At 41.4% G+C, this 15,720-nt stretch overlaps 2 protein-coding genes across 2 annotated transcripts; both read right to left on the bottom strand.

Moving 5' to 3' along the window:
- Positions 1-253: 253 nt before the first annotated feature.
- On the bottom strand, positions 254-5,370 carry LOC110500443 (leukocyte immunoglobulin-like receptor subfamily A member 6). The gene is made up of 9 exons (XM_036956508.2): positions 4,966-5,370; positions 2,802-3,065; positions 2,301-2,621; positions 1,925-2,203; positions 1,564-1,812; positions 1,230-1,346; positions 1,083-1,107; positions 900-997; positions 254-739 (listed from the first exon to the last, which is right to left on the bottom strand). Exons 1-9 carry the CDS (start codon positions 5,300-5,302, stop codon positions 645-647), a joined length of 1,785 nt encoding a protein of 594 aa, XP_036812403.2. The 5' UTR covers positions 5,303-5,370; the 3' UTR covers positions 254-644.
- Positions 5,323-7,451, bottom strand: LOC149973168 (neogenin-like). Its single transcript, XM_090214529.1, has 4 exons — positions 7,332-7,451; positions 6,397-6,441; positions 5,961-6,233; positions 5,323-5,735 (listed from the first exon to the last, which is right to left on the bottom strand). The coding sequence occupies exons 1-4, from the start codon at positions 7,360-7,362 to the stop codon at positions 5,422-5,424; spliced, it is 663 nt and encodes a 220-aa protein (XP_090070655.1). The 5' UTR covers positions 7,363-7,451; the 3' UTR covers positions 5,323-5,421.
- Between the last annotated feature and the right edge of the window lie 8,269 nt (positions 7,452-15,720).

Raw genomic sequence — 15,720 nt, 5'->3', positions numbered from 1 at the left:
TTATTGAAAACTCTGCATCTTTTTCAAATCTCCAAAATCACACATTTAGATTCCACTGACTGCCAACCTATAGTATGGGTCTCACCTGTGGTCTTCCATGCCTTGATCTCAGAATAGACTGGATTTTCTTTTGGATCAGCTGGCATTTCTGAGGAGGAGGAGGTGAGAATTTGTACGTTTTTATCAAATTTGACGAGTAAAAAACACTGCTACATTTAGTATTAATTTATGTAACAGTTGAGAATTACTTCTCTTTTTCTTGTCCAACTCTTTGAGTTGAATCTGTGTGTACGTCACCTCACTTGATTCAGCAGTAGCAGCACCAGAATCTGAAATATACAGGTAATACACTAATATCTCTACTTACTGTTAGTATGCTAGTCATATTAAACGTATGAAGAACAGCAACAACAACGCTATACTGTATTCATGCTAAATTTAACATACAGGTAGCCTAGTGGTTAATAACCAAAAGGTTGCTGGATCGAATCCCTGAGTTGACAAGGTAAATGTCTGTCGTTCTGCCCCTGAGCAACCCACTCTTAACCAGGCGCCGAAGACGTGGATGTCGATTAAGGCAGCCCCCTGCACCTCTCTGATTCAGAGTTAAATGCGGAAGACACATTTCATTTGAAGGCATTCAGTTATGTACAACTGACTAGGTATCCACCTTTATCTTTCCCAGTACCATTGTCGCTATTGTCTGAGGGTGTGATTGTATCATAGATGTTAGCGCCACCTGTTGGTCAAAGAATAGAGAGAAAGATTAATAGGTTGGTTTTCCCTCAGCTTGCCTAGGGACATAGAGTACGGTAACATGTATATAAAGTTAATGGTGAAAAGTCAGAATGTGAAGTTACAGAGAGGAGAGTGACAGTGGTCTGGGATGAGAGACTGACCATGCTGCAGATTATTATACCCAGCATCAGGAGCCTGGCCCTGGGTAGATCCTTGGTCCTGTTGGAGGTCCAGGTTGGTCCTCTGGAGCTGGTGGGGCCTACAGGGAGAGAGATACTCATGAAACACACAGATTATATTTTACTGTATGAAAAGGAACGTAGTTGAAAGGCAGGTGTACTCACGAGAACATTATGTTGCAACATGAATCTGTAATGAGAAATGCATACTATTATACTGTATCAAGTCGTTACTGTTTTAAACATTTGTAATTAGACATTTTTCTCCTAAACATGTTGAATGAGTTAAATGAGAATTTATAAAAGTCTCACCTTTGGCTTTTTTATATCGACACAGCAGTACCAGGAGAATGGCCAGTAGAACACCAGCAACAACCAGGCCCACAACCACTCCTACTAGGACTGATGTAGAGGGTCCAGGAGTTACGCCTGGAGAGGGAACAGCAAATCACCATCAGGTTCTGAGGTAGTTGTAGAAAATAAATAAAGTAGTGGACAAAGGGAATATATATTTGACAACTGATTTGAGATCAGATGACCAGTCTGAGCTTGTAACTCCATACCTACAGTATGCTTTTTAACACAACAAATGACTGGTGACCACAGATATTATGAAAAGGTCATGTGATCATGACCCTTTTCTCACCTCTCACTGTCACCCAGCTCTCTGGTGATATTACTTTAATAGATGTACACTTATAGGAGCCTTCATCTGACTTGGACACTGCAGGGATGGTCATTTCTCCTGTGGTCTCATTCCTGATGAGTACTCCATCTTTGTAGAAATCAACCTTGGGGTTCGGTTTTGTTTCCTGATTTCTATTTGTACAGCGTAGAGTCACAGAGTCTCCCTCAGTTATGGGATAGGCAGGGCTCTCCAGGATCAGAGGGCCATCTGTGTAACATAATATATCATTTAAACTGTAAATCTGAAGTACAGAATTGAACATCATTATCATACATTGTAATGTAAGAAAGTGTTAGTGAATGTTGGACAATAGACGTACCAGCCACTGTGATGTTGACAGCATTACTGTACTCTCCTGATCCAGACTCACACCAGTAAACTCCACTGTCCTTTTTACGTGTGAATCTGATGGTACATGTGGACCCTGCTATTGATCCCCAGTTAGAGCCACATCCTGACTCCACTGCTTTCTCTCTGTATCTCTTCAGTCTCCATCCAGTAGAGTTCCCCTTCTCCCCACAGCTTAGTGAGAGAGACTTTGATGTAAAGTGTTGATTTCTGTTAGGTCTTATTTTGAGAGACACTGAAGTTTGCGGATCTGAAACAGTAACAGTGACAGAGTCAAATGGATAGTTATATATACACATGAGAGTGACTTAAATATGATTAAATGCAGTTTCAATGCAGTTAGTTACCTCCTGACCAGAAAAACTGAGGTTCACTGTAGATTGTGTCATAGACTGGGTCTCCTCTCCCTGCTCTACACACATATCCTCCTGTGTGACTAGGACCAGCAGGGATCAGAGTGTAGGAGTCTTCACTAGTCCCACTGCCAGATAGAGGCTCTACAGAATAGGACCTTTCTGATAGGGAGGGTAACCCAGCTGTGTAGGGAACAGTTTGGTACCAGAAGAACCTCCAGCCTGTAGATGACTCTTTAACCCCACAGCTCAGAGTAACTGAGTCTCCAGGGTTCAGCCACTGAGGAGAGACACTTAGGACAGCTTGGGGTTGATCTGTTATGAAGGAAATGACACAAATAAAATGTTCAGTCTTTAAAATGTTTACCCATTTTGTTACTATGGTACCTTACCCCAAAATAAAACTACAGTTTTGATACATCATTGATCTCACTGTCTGCTCTTTGACCTCATCCCTTATGTCTTTCTCTTGCAATCCCATAAAAACAGACTTACCTAACACGGTCAATTGTATAGCATTACTTGTCTGGGAGTGTTTTAAGCCATTTCTTTTCTGAAGACCTTCACAGGTATATAGACCATTCTTTGCAGGACTGATTCTGTACTCAGGCTCTGTTTTGGTGTAGACCGACATCCCACTGTTATAAAAAGCATACTCAATCTTTTCTCCCCCCTGTATGTCACATCTGAGAGTGACAGTCTCTCCACTGAAAATCTGGGGCCAGTTGAGTTGGAGGGTCAGAACAGCCGCAGGTCTCTCTGCACAGACACAACACAGAAAATAAACATTATCACACACCTTGGAATGTAAAATAATGTTGATCAACATTCATCACAACATGACCATATCATATGTTGTCATTTCTGAACATACGTATGCAGTCTGAACTGTCTGACTTACCAAGATCTGGTCATCAGAATATATGTACAGTGATGTCCACACACAGACACACACACACACACACATATACACATATACAGTGCCTTGCGAAAGTATTCGGCCCCCTTGAACTTTGCGACCTTTTGCCACATTTCAGGCTTCAAACATAAAGATATAAAACTGTATTTTTTTGTGAAGAATCAACAACAAGTGGGACACAATCATGAAGTGGAACGACATTTATTGGATATTTCAAACTTTTTTAACAAATCAAAAACTGAAAAATTGGGCGTGCAAAATTATTCAGCCCCCTTAAGTTAATATTTTGTAGCGCCACCTTTTGTTTCGATTACAGCTGTAAGTCGCTTGGGGTATGTCTCTATCCGTTTTGCACATCGAGAGACTGACATTTTTTCCCATTCCTCCTTGCAAAACAGCTCGAGCTCAGTGAGGTTGGATGGAGAGCATTTGTGAACAGCAGTTTTCAGTTCTTTCCACAGATTCTCGATTGGATTCAGGTCTGGACTTTGACTTGGCCATTCTAACACCTGGATATGTTTATTTTTGAACCATTCCATTGTAGATTTTGCTTTATGTTTTGGATCATTGTCTTGTTGGAAGACAAATCTCCGTCCCAGTCTCAGGTCTTTTGCAGACTCCATCAGGTTTTCTTCCAGAATGGTCCTGTATTTGGCTCCATCCATCTTCCCATCAATTTTAACCATCTTCCCTGTCCCTACTGAAGAAAATCAGGCCCAAACCATGATGCTGCCACCACCATGTTTGACAGTGGGGATGGTGTGTTCAGGGTGATGAGCTGTGTTGCTTTTACGCCAAACATAACGTTTTGCATTGTTGCCAAAAAGTCCCATTTTGGTTTCATCTGACCAGAGCAACTTCTTCCACATGTTTGGTGTGTCTCCCAGGTGGCTTGTGGCAAACTTTAAACAACACTTTTTATGGATATCTTTAAGAAATGGCTTTCTTCTTGCCACTCTTCCATAAAGGCCAGATTTGTGCAATATACGACTGATTGTTGTCCTATGGACAGAGTCTCCCACCTCAGCTGTAGATCTCTGCAGTTCATCCAGAGTAATCATGGGCCTCTTGGCTGCATCTCTGATCAGTCTTCTCCTTGTATGAGCTGAAAGTTTAGAGGGACGGCCAGGTCTTGGTAGATTTGCAGTGGTCTGATACTCCTTCCATTTCAATATTATCGCTTGCACAGTGCTCCTTGGGATGTTTAAAGCTTGGGAAATATTTTTGTATCCAAATCCGGCTTTAAACTTCTTCACAACAGTATCTCGGACCTGCCTGGTGTGTTCCTTGTTCTTCATGATGCTCTCTGTGCTTTTGACGGACCTTTGAGACTATCACAGTGCAGGTGCATTTATACGGAGACTTGATTACACACAGGAGGATTGTATTTATCAACATTAGTCATTTAGGTCAACATTGGATCATTCAGAGATCCTCACTGAACTTCTGGAGAGAGTTTGCTGCACTGAAAGTAAAGGGGCTGAATAATTTTGCACGCCCAATTTTTCAGTTTTTGATTTGTTAAAAAAGTTTTAAATATCCAATAAATGTCGTTCCACTTCATGATTGTGTCCCACTTGTTATTGATTCTTCACAAAAAAATACAGTTTTATATATTTATGTTTGAAGCCTGAAATGTGGCAAAAGGTCGCAAAGTTCAAGGGGGCCGAATACTTTCGCAAGGCACTGTATATATATATATACAGACACACACACACACACACACACACACTTACTCACCTTTCACAGTGATAGTGACAGGATCGCTGATGATTGATGATATGGATCTGGACTGGATCTCTCCCTGACACCAGTAGAGACCCTGGTCAGACTCAGCAGCACTACTGATGGTGAAGGTGGCTCCTGTTGTAGTGTGTCTGCCAGACAAGGTCACTACTTTCTTAGTGTTGTCTTTGTACCATATATACCTCCAGCCACTGTCAGACCCCACTGAACACGTCAGAGTTACCGTCTTTCCAGTGTATGCAGGGTTTGGATACACGCTCAGTGTAGTTGCAGGAAGAGCTAAGAAAACAGAGAGCAGAATATCAAAACGTCTGGATACATGTTTGGTCATTTCTAATAATTTAGCTATTGTTATGTTTTGATTAAAGTTGATTTTAAATAGGGGTATGTTGTCTCTATTCAGTTAGAATTTACACTCTATACAGTATATTTAGATGTACCCTCATTTTCTCAAATTTCAGAATGTCCAGACAGTGATTGAAAATTAATAGCGAGCTCACTAGTGACACTAATGTGGAGAGATGAGCTGAGATATGAATTTTGGGGCCGTCTTGTCCTTGTCCCCTGACACTGGTACTGACCAGCCTGATCAGAGAGAGAGATGGTGGTGGTTTTACTGGTCTGACTAGAAAGCCGTTCTTTATTTATTAACCAGTGGTACGTCCAGTCTGTGTAGTTTGATATGACACACTGCAGCTTGACTGTGTCTCCAGAATACAGTGTCTCCTGGGTAGTGACCATCTTCACTGAGGCTGTAGGCAGAGCTGTGAAACAGTTTGTCTTCAATCAGTTAAAAGTATGATCTTAGTTCCATACACCATATTTCTTCAATTATTACATGAAAGGAGAATTAATTAAAGTAAGAATCTTAACTGCAATAGTAGACAGAATTTTTTTAAACGACAAAATAGCATCCTTGAAATGGGCCCCAATGTCAAGTGGTTATTGACAAGGAGGGACTGATGTGAATGAGAGACGAGATGACTTACCTGTCACTGTCAGTCTGACTACATCACTCCACTCAGAATACGTCCCATTACCAATATGTTTACCCAGACACCTGTAGTCACCACTGTTTGAAATATTATCCCCACTGATCTCATATTTATGCTTCCGACTGGGTAAGTCTACACCATCCTTGCTCCATGTGTATTTCCAGTCAGTGACTTTTCCCCTCTGTATGGTACATCTGAGAGTGACAGATTCTCCACTGAATATCTGGGAGGGTTTGGGGTGTTTGGTCAGAACAGCCTTTGCCTGTCCTGCACAAAATAAAACCAGAATGAAACAATTTATTTACACATGTTATTTTGAGACAATCAAAACACAAAATATGTTTATCTAAAAGCAGCTTTAAAAATGACAAATAAAACATTTGATGACGCATTAAGAGATGGAGGCTTGATCAAGTGTACAAATATCTACCATCATCGTCTTCAGAGTGTCCAGAGTAGATGTGTGTACTCAGCACTGCAACAAAGAATGTCACATTGCTCCAATATTTGGTTGAAATAAATAACAACATGCCATATTCATGTTACTTATTACCAAATCCACCTTTAATTTATTTTAAAGGTGCAATCTATGATTTCTACACACCTTTTTTATCATTACATTAATCATAGGCATTTATTCTTGAAGAGTATAACTTTTAATTCCCTCAACTGTCTTATCCCATCATCATCCCCAAAAAATTGTTATTTTATGACAATTATTGTAAACAATGTAGATGAATGAATTTCCTTAGCCCCATCCCTCAGCCATATGCCACAAAAAGTGTCAGGGTGGCCATTCTGTTGTAGTTTGATTTACGGACTGCAGCTTTAAATGGCCGCTGACTTCCCGTGTTCTGCACACAGAGAGACCACAAACACCAAAACACCACTCATTAATCTCTTAACACAGTTTACTATAACTGTAGCGTAGGAACCCTCAACCATTTACAATAATCACTTCTTGATACTACAACACATCCAACAAATATTGCATTTTATATTCGTTGTCATTGATAGCACATTTTGCAACCACTGAGTTGGCACCACTTTTTAGTTCCTGAGTGAAGACCTGGTTAAATGCACAGCACCACACTAACCAGGTCTGCATGGCATCGGCTATACAATCTCAGGTTCTCACAGAGATGCAACATCAATGTAGAATGGTCACTTTCTACACAATATTTGCTGCAATTTCCTTTGAGTGACATTTACTAATGTTTTCTCAATAAGGGCTGAAACACCAAAAACAAAGCTAAAGCATTAAACTGTCTTCATTTTGATTAATGTCTTATTCCTTTTTCCCTTAAATTCTTATTAAATGAGGTAATTAGTGTTCATAAACAAACACACTAACTCAGTACTTACATAGTAGCAAACAGAACAAGGTGTGCTCCATTCTGTCCCCACAGACAAGTGACTTTCTCTACAACTACAGTCCTTCTAACAAACTCCTCTACTTCCTATATGATGACAGTCTGCTTAGATCACACCACTTCATGCTTAGATCACACCACTTCACCGTACACAGAAAAGCAAAGTAATATTCTAGAGATTATTCTCACTAACACACAAACGCACACACACACACAACCTCACATGGTTCTGTTATGAGTAATACTTTTAGCTACTGTCTACATAGATATGTTTGTTATTGTGTTGTTTATGGATGTATTTACATGTATCTGTATATGTGATGTGTATCAGGGCTATTGTTCATGTACTATATTTTGTGTGTGTGTGTGTGTGTGTGTGTGTGTGTGTGTGTGTGTGTGGTGTGGGGTTTGTTTGTGTGTGTGTGTGTGTGTGTATTGTTTGTGTGTGTGTGTGTGTGTGTGTGTGTGTGTGTGTATTGTTTGTGTTTTGTTTATTATTTTCATAATATTTTTACTTTTTTTCACTTGCTTTTCTTTTTGTAATTGATTTTTTTACTTATTTACTTTTTAAAATTTTTATACACATGATTTTTTACTCTTTGGGGGGTATTTTCTAAAAACTGCATTGTTGGTTAAGGGCTTGTAAGTAAAGTGTAGAGTGTAGATTGTGGGACACATGTACAACATGTGTGAAGAAACCAACATGGGGAGAGAAAGGTTACAGGGGAAAGCAGTTACAGACTTCACCTTTAGTTAGTATACTATGATAAACATCTGGGGTTTCTTATCGCCCCCATTCAGGGACAGGCCTGTAACTACTCCACATTCTTATTGTGGATCACAATATCGAAATAATCAAACAATCAATCAATCAAATGTATTTATAAAGCGCTTTATACATCAGCAGATGTCACAAAGTGCTATACAGAAACCCAGGCTAAAACCCCAAACAGCAAGAAATGCAGATGTAGAAGCACAGTGGCTAGGAAAAACTCTAGAGAGGAACAAGGCTCTGAGGGGTGGCTAGTCCTCTTCTGGCTGTGCCAGGTGGAGATTATAAGAGTACATGGCCATTAAGACCAGATTGTTCTTCAAGATGTTCAAACGTTCATAGATGACCAGCAGGATCAAATAATGATGACAGAAGTTGTAGAGGGTGCAACATGTCAGAATCTCTGGAGTAAATGTCAGTTGGCTTTTCATAGCCGAGCACTCAAGAGGTCGAGACAGCAGGCGCGGTAGAGAGAGAGTCAAAAACAGCAGGTCCGGGACAAAGTAGTAAACAGGTCAGGGTTCCATGGCCGCAGGCGGAACAGGTGGACTGGGGCAGCAGCATGACCAGGTGGACTGGGGCAGCAGCATGACCAGGTGGACTGGGGACAGGCAAGGTAGTCCAGAGGCATGATCCTAGAGCTCAGTTCCTCCCGGGTGGGAGAGAATTAGGGGTAAGTGCAATGCAGTCGGGGGTACTTCATATAAAATGTGATTCATACAAAAAATGTAAAATATATTATATATATTATTTTCTTCACATTTTCAAAAAGTCCATTTATATTTTCCAATGGAGCTAAACATTTGGGTGAGTTTTTTTTCTCTCACCTGAGTAGCCTCGTTTCACTGTCAAAAATCAAATTTAACCATCTAGTGTCCAGAAAAATAACAACACAATGTCAAATACAGGTAGCCTAGACAAATAATTAACATCCAATCACATTAACTGTTACTCTCTCGCAGGAATTCCACTAACAGTTCATATGTAGCCAAACGTAGCTGCTGCTCATTCCGTTTGCTCGAAAATTGATAAATAGTTAAAAAAAGTAAGGCCCACGTCAATAGAGACACATACCAACTCTACTGGTAGTACTAACAGCAGTACTACACCTGCACCTGTCAATGACACAAGTTGTTCTGCTTCCACGAGTACATCCAATGCTAGCATCAGTAATTCTACATTTGTTGTTAGACCAGCTAACATGGACACTGACAGTTGTGAATCTGATGCAGCCGAAGAGCTACTGCCCCTTTACCCAGGAAAGCACCGAACAACAGACAGGGACGTTGGACCATCGAAGAGGCGCAAATATGATGAGAATTACATTGATTTGGGATTCACTTGTATTGGGAGCAGTGCCTTTCCTCAGCCACAGGGAGAATTAAGACGACTTTCGAGTAGTAAGACATGTATAAAAGCAACAGATACCATTAATAAGAAGGGGCTAGAAGCATCTTATATGTTGAGCTACCGAATGGCTAGGAAAGGCAAGCCCCATACTAATGTGGAGGACTTAATTATTCCTGCTGTCGTGGATATGGCTGTGACAATGCTGGGGGAAAAGGCAAACAAACTATACACACAATGTCTTCTTCAAACAACACTGTTTAACTACGCATCAATGACATTGGAGGAGATGTTTTGAAACAATTACTGCTTCGCATGCTGCCAAGGGAATGCCAGATAGCTTGAAAGAAATACAGTGAAAATGGTGAACTTTGTTAAAGCAAGGCCCCTGAACTCTCGTGTATTTTCTGCACTATGCAATGATATGGGCAGCGACCATGTAAGGCGTTTGCAACATACAGACGTGCGCTGGTTATCAAAGTATTGACACGTTTTTAAAAATTGAGAGACGAGCTTAAAGTTTTCTTTACTGACCATAATTTTCACTTGTCTGACCGGTTGCAAGATGACGAGTTTCTCACACGACTGGCCTATCTGGGTGATGTTTTTTCTCGCCTGAATGGTCTGAATCTAGGATTACAGTGGCTCTCCGCAACTATATTCAAATCAAATGTATTTATAGAGCCCTTCGTACATCAGCTGATATCTCAAAGTGCTGTACAGAAACCCAGCCTAAAACCCCAAACAGCAAGCAATGCAGGTGTAGAAGCACGGTGGCTAGGAAAAACTCCCTAGAAAGGCCAAAACCTAGGAAGAAACCTAGAGAGGAACCAGGATATGTGGGGTGGCCAGTCCTCTTCTGGCTGTGCCGGGTGGAGATTATAACAGAACATGGCCAAGATGTTCAAATGTTCATAAATGACCAGCATGGTCGAATAATAATAAGGCACAACAGTTGAAACTGGAGCAGCAGCACGGTCAGGTGGACTGGGGACAGCAAGGAGTCATCATGTCAGGTAGTCCTGGGGCATGGTCCTAGGGCTCAGGTCCTCCGAGAGAGAGAAAGAAAGAGAGAAGGAGAGAATTAGAGAACGCACACTTAGATTCACACAGGACACCGAATAGGACAGGAGAAGTACTCCAGATATAACAAACTGACCCTAGCCCCCCGACACATAAACTACTGCAGCATAAATACTGGAGGCTGAGACAGGAGGGGTCAGGAGATACTGTGGCCCCATCCAAGGACACCCCCGGACAGGGCCAAACAGGAAGGATATAACCCCAACCACTTTGCCAAAGCACAGCCCTCACACCGCTAGAGGGATATCTTCAACCACCAACTTACCATCCTGAGACAAGGCTGAGTATAGCCCACAAAGACCTCCGCCACGGGGGGGGGGGGGGGGGGGCGCCCGCCAACCCAGACAGGATGACCACATCAGTGAATCAACCCACTCAGGTGACGCACCCCCTCCAGGGACGGCATGGGAGAGCCCCAGTAAGCCAGTGACTCAGCCCCTGTAATAGGGTTAGAGGCAGAGAATCCCATTGGAAAGAGGGGAACCGGCCAGGCAGAGACAGCAAGGGCGGTTCGTTGCTCCAGAGCCTTTCCGTTCACCTTCCCACTCCTGGGCCAGACTACACTCAATCATATGACCCACTGAAGAGATGAGTCTTCAGTAAAGACTTAAATGTTGAGACCGAGTTTGCCTCTCTGACATGGGTAGGCAGACCGTTCCATAAAAATGGAGCTCTATAGGAGAAAGCCCTGCCTCCAGCTGTTTGCTTAGAAATTCTAGGGACAATTAGGAGGCCTGCGTCTTGTGACCGTAGCGTACGTGTAGGTACAGTGCCTTGCGAAAGTATTCGGCCCCCTTGAACTTTGCGACCTTTTGCCACATTTCAGGCTTCAAACATAAAGATATAAAACTGTATTTTTTTGTGAAGAATCAACAACAAGTGGGACACAATCATGAATTGGAACAACATTTATTGGATATTTCAAACTTTTTTAACAAATCAAAAACTGAAAAATTGGGCGTGCAAAATTATTCAGCCCCCTTAAGTTAATACTTTGTAGCGCCACCTTTTGCTGCGATTACAGCTGTAAGTCGCTTGGGGTATGTCTCTATCAGTTTTGCACATCGAGAGACTGACATTTTTTCCCATTCCTCCTTGCAAAACAGCTCGAGCTCAGTGAGGTTGGATGGAGAGCATTTGTGAACAGCAGTTTTCAGTTCTTTCCACAGATTCTCGATTGGATTCAGGTCTGGACTTTGACTTGGCCATTCTAACACCTGGATATGTTTATTTTTTAACCATTCCATTGTAGATTTTGCTTTATGTTTTGGATCATTGTCTTGTTGGAAGACAAATCTCCGTCCCAGTCTCAGGTCTTTTGCAGACTCCATCAGGTTTTCTTCCAGAATGGTCCTGTATTTGGCTCCATCCATCTTCCCATCAATTTTAACCATCTTCCCTGTCCCTGCTGAAGAAAAGCAGGCCCAAACCATGATGCTGCCACCACCATGTTTGACAGTGGGGATGGTGTGTTCAGCTGTGTTGCTTTTACGCCAAACATAACGTTTTGCATTGTTGCCAAAAAGTTACATTTTGGTTTCATCTGACCAGAGCACCTTCTTCCACATGTTTGGTGTGTCTCCCAGGTGGCTTGTGGCAAACTTTAAACAACACTTTTTATGGATATCTTTAAGAAATGGCTTTCTTCTTGCCACTCTTCCATAAAGGCCAGATTTGTGCAATATACGACTGATTGTTGTCCTATGGACAGAGTCTCCCACCTCAGCTGTAGATCTCTGCAGTTCATCCAGAGTGATCATGGGCCTCTTGGCTGCATCTCTGATCAGTCTTCTCCTTGTATGAGCTGAAAGTTTAGAGGGACGGCCAGGTCTTGGTAGATTTGCAGTGGTCTGATACTCCTTCCATTTCAATATTATCGCTTGCACAGTGCTCCTTGGGATGTTTAAAGCTTGGGAAATCTTTTTGTATCCAAATCCGGCTTTAAACTTCTTCACAACAGTATCTCGGACCTGCCTGGTGTGTTCCTTGTTCTTCATGATGCTCTCTGCGCTTTTATCGGACCTCTGAGACTATCACAGTGCAGGTGCATTTATACGGAGACTTGATTACACACAGGTGGATTGTATTTAGCATCATTAGTCATTTAGATCAACATTGGATCATTCAGAGATCCTCACTGAACTTCTGGAGAGAGTTTGCTGCACTGAAAGTAAATGGGCTGAATAATTTTGCACGCCCAATTTTTCAGTTTTTGATTTGTTAAAAAAGTTTTAAATATCCAATAAATGTCGTTCCACTTCATGATTGTGTCCCACTTGTTGTTGATTCTTCACAAAAAAATACAGTTTTATATCTTTATGTTTGAAGCCTGAAATGTGGCAAAAGGTCGCAAAGTTCAAGGGGGCCGAATACTTTCGCAAGGCACTGTAAGTATGATTCCCAATCAGAGACAATGATAGACAGCTGTCCCTGATTGAGAACCATACCCTGCCAAAACGTAGAAACACAAAACATAGAATGCCCACCCCACCTCACACCCTGACCTCACCAAATAGAGAAATAAAACGGCTCTCTAAGGTCAGGGCGTGACAAATCATATCTTCGTGGAGTGTGATGTGTGCTCGGGGTTGTTGACTTGATGAATGATCCACTTGCGACCAAGTTTCAAAATAGCCCCATAACATCAAAGTTCAACCACCATAACTTACAGTAAATATGGGGTTATTTTTTGCATATCTATCTTTCTTTCAATGCAAAATAGTCATTTTGTAATGTCACCAACAAATGTAAACACCGGGAGTTTGCTAAAAGGCATTGGCACTTGGATTGGAACTGGTGCGATGGTCAGATGACATTAAAATAGATCTCCTTGGCCACGCTTGACAGTCGTGGGTTTTGTGTCGAAAGAAAGATGGGGCTAGTTTGCTTCCGCTCGTCCTGGGGCAATAATTTTGACCTGTATCTTTTTGAGAGAAAAAAATACTCCTTTAGCTCAGTATTTGTATTATTTATTTTCTACAGTCTTTTTTATTCATCTTTATCAAGGGTGCCAATCACTTTGGAAATACGTTTTCAGTCGGTCAATGTCATGTAGTCAGCTCTCTCTCTCTCTTTCACTCTCTCACACACTCTCCCTTTCTCTCTCACTCCGTGTTTCTACCTCTTTCTCTCCTGCTTTCGTGTTTTAGTGCTGAGTCCATTATTCATCAGTAACTCTGACTGGTTCAACAGGGTCTGACAGTAGCTGGAGCTATCACTGGTACAGCAGTGAGATTAGTTTGTCCCATTAAAAATACACTATAACAGGAGACACTCTCACCATCAGTAGAGCTGCTGTGTCTGACCAGGGTCAGCACTGGTGTGAAGGACACAGATTCTCTAGAACCCCATCTTCACAACCAAGTGATGCTTTAACTCTCACCGTCAGTAGAGCTGCTGTGTCTGACCAGGGTCAGCACTGGTGTGAAGGACACAGATTCTCTAGAACCCCATCTTCACAACCAAGTGACGCTTTAACTCTCACCGTCAGTAGAGCTGCTGTGTCTGACCAGGGTCAGCACTGGTGTGAAGGACACAGATTCTCTAGAACCCCATCTTCACAACCAAGTGATGCTTTAACTCTCACGTCTGTAGGTGAGTTATTTTGTCTCTTTTTTGTCAAACACTATTTATATTGAGTCCATCATGTAGACATGGTCTGTGTGTAAGTATGTTTTAAATAATAGCGACTGTATTACCCACAATATAAAACAAAATCTTACCTATGAATCATCTAAATGCATTTGTGTTTCCACAGCTCTGCCCATGGCCACAGTGAGAATCTCTCCTTAGGGTCCGCTCTACTCTGGAGAGAAAGTCACTGCTGTGTGACATATCAGACTACACAGACTGAGCTGGTTCAAAGACAGTCAGCAGAGTTCTAGTACACGTGGTAAAACCATCACCATAATGTCTAACCAGGCTGATCAGCACAAAGGTCGGCACCAGTAGTCTCAACTCAGTGGAACCATCCTCATCAGGTCAACTGGTGAGCTTGAGACTGATTACATAGACCTAAAAATGACTTTAATCAAAGCTCTCCAATAACAGCTCAAATGTGGAAATGTATTCAAATAAAGTTGAATAATTGGATTAATAATAGAACATTTTAAAATGGAGAATCACCAGAAAGCTGGGTGACAGTGAGAGGTGCGAAGAGCTGTGTGTGTGTGTGTGTGTGTGTGTGTGTGTGTGTGTGTGTGTGTGTTGATGGTAAAACATGTGTTTCGCTAGTCCCTCCAGGTTCTGTTGTCTTCATCTCTCTGCTGCCCAGGCTGCTGTGTGGTTTACTGGTGGTGTCTCCCTTTCTACTGGTGTCCATCATACTGATGGTGAAATGCTGCAGGGCTCGAGGTGACCACTTTCTTTCAGTGTGTATCTACAATCAACTTATCCAGCTTGATATTCTCCTTCTTTATGTCATTCTCTTATATCCCTGTTATCAAGTAATGTTGACTCAAATGGTTCATTTCAAATGTAAATAGACAAAATGTCCAGGGGCAGCAATTTTTGAAAGATGTCTTCTATAGAAATGTTCTACCCTCAAAAAGTCAAACTAACCTTTTCATTACTTCTGATGGATTACATGTTAGAGCTGTGCAGTTGAAAAAGCAGTTGAATCAGAACTCTAACGCTGCTCTCTATCCATTATATATTTCTAAAGGCATGTGGTAAAACAGCCAAATCTGCTCAAGACGAGGAAACAAAATATTACACTTACCTCTCTTTCATTTTAGTTTGTCAATTAAACAAGAGTGTATCGTCTGTTATTGTTTAAAGACCCAGTTCAGTAAAAAAAATATGATTTTGCTGTGTAGAATAATAGTTAAGACATCAAAACTATGACATAACACATACGGAACCATGTAGTAACCAAAAAAAGTGAAACAAAAAGTAAACAAATTTAAATATATGTTATATTTGAGATGAAAGCATTGCACACTCTTGGCATTCTCTCAACCAGCTTCATGAAGTAGTCACTTGGAATGCATTTCAAGTAACAGGTGAGCATTGTTAAAAGTTATTTTGTAGAAGGGATGTATACAGAAGATAGCCCTATTTGGTAAAAGACCAAGTCCATATTATGGCTAGAACAGCTCAAATAAGCAAAAATGACAGTCCATCAATACTTTAGGACATGAAGGCCAATCAATCTCGAAAATTTCAAGAACTTTAAAAG

This window comes from Oncorhynchus mykiss, chromosome 21, assembly GCF_057628025.1.
Source record: "Oncorhynchus mykiss isolate SJ-2025 chromosome 21, ASM5762802v1, whole genome shotgun sequence".
NCBI classification, from domain to species: Eukaryota; Metazoa; Chordata; class Actinopteri; order Salmoniformes; family Salmonidae; genus Oncorhynchus; species Oncorhynchus mykiss.
Note: the sequence above shows the minus strand (reverse complement) of the source record. Positions and strands in the feature narration are given on the sequence as shown.

Bases quoted from the DNA above. Each gene is read 5' to 3' on its own strand.
- LOC110500443 (XM_036956508.2), bottom strand. From the start codon at position 5,302: ATGACCAAACATGTATCCAGACGTTTTGATATTCTGCTCTCTGTTTTC. The intron at 2,622-2,801 runs GTAAGTCTGTTT...CCTTCATAACAG, and splicing joins TATACAATTGACCGTGTTAG to ATCAACCCCAAGCTGTCCTA. The intron at 2,204-2,300 runs GTAACTAACTGC...TTACTGTTTCAG, and splicing joins TCAGTTTTTCTGGTCAGGAG to ATCCGCAAACTTCAGTGTCT.
- LOC149973168 (XM_090214529.1), bottom strand. From the start codon at position 7,362: ATGGAGCACACCTTGTTCTGTTTGCTACTAT. The intron at 6,234-6,396 runs GTAGATATTTGT...TATTTTGTGCAG, and splicing joins ACACTCTGAAGACGATGATG to GACAGGCAAAGGCTGTTCTG. The intron at 5,736-5,960 runs GTAAGTCATCTC...ACTGTTTCACAG, and splicing joins AGTCAGACTGACAGTGACAG to CTCTGCCTACAGCCTCAGTG.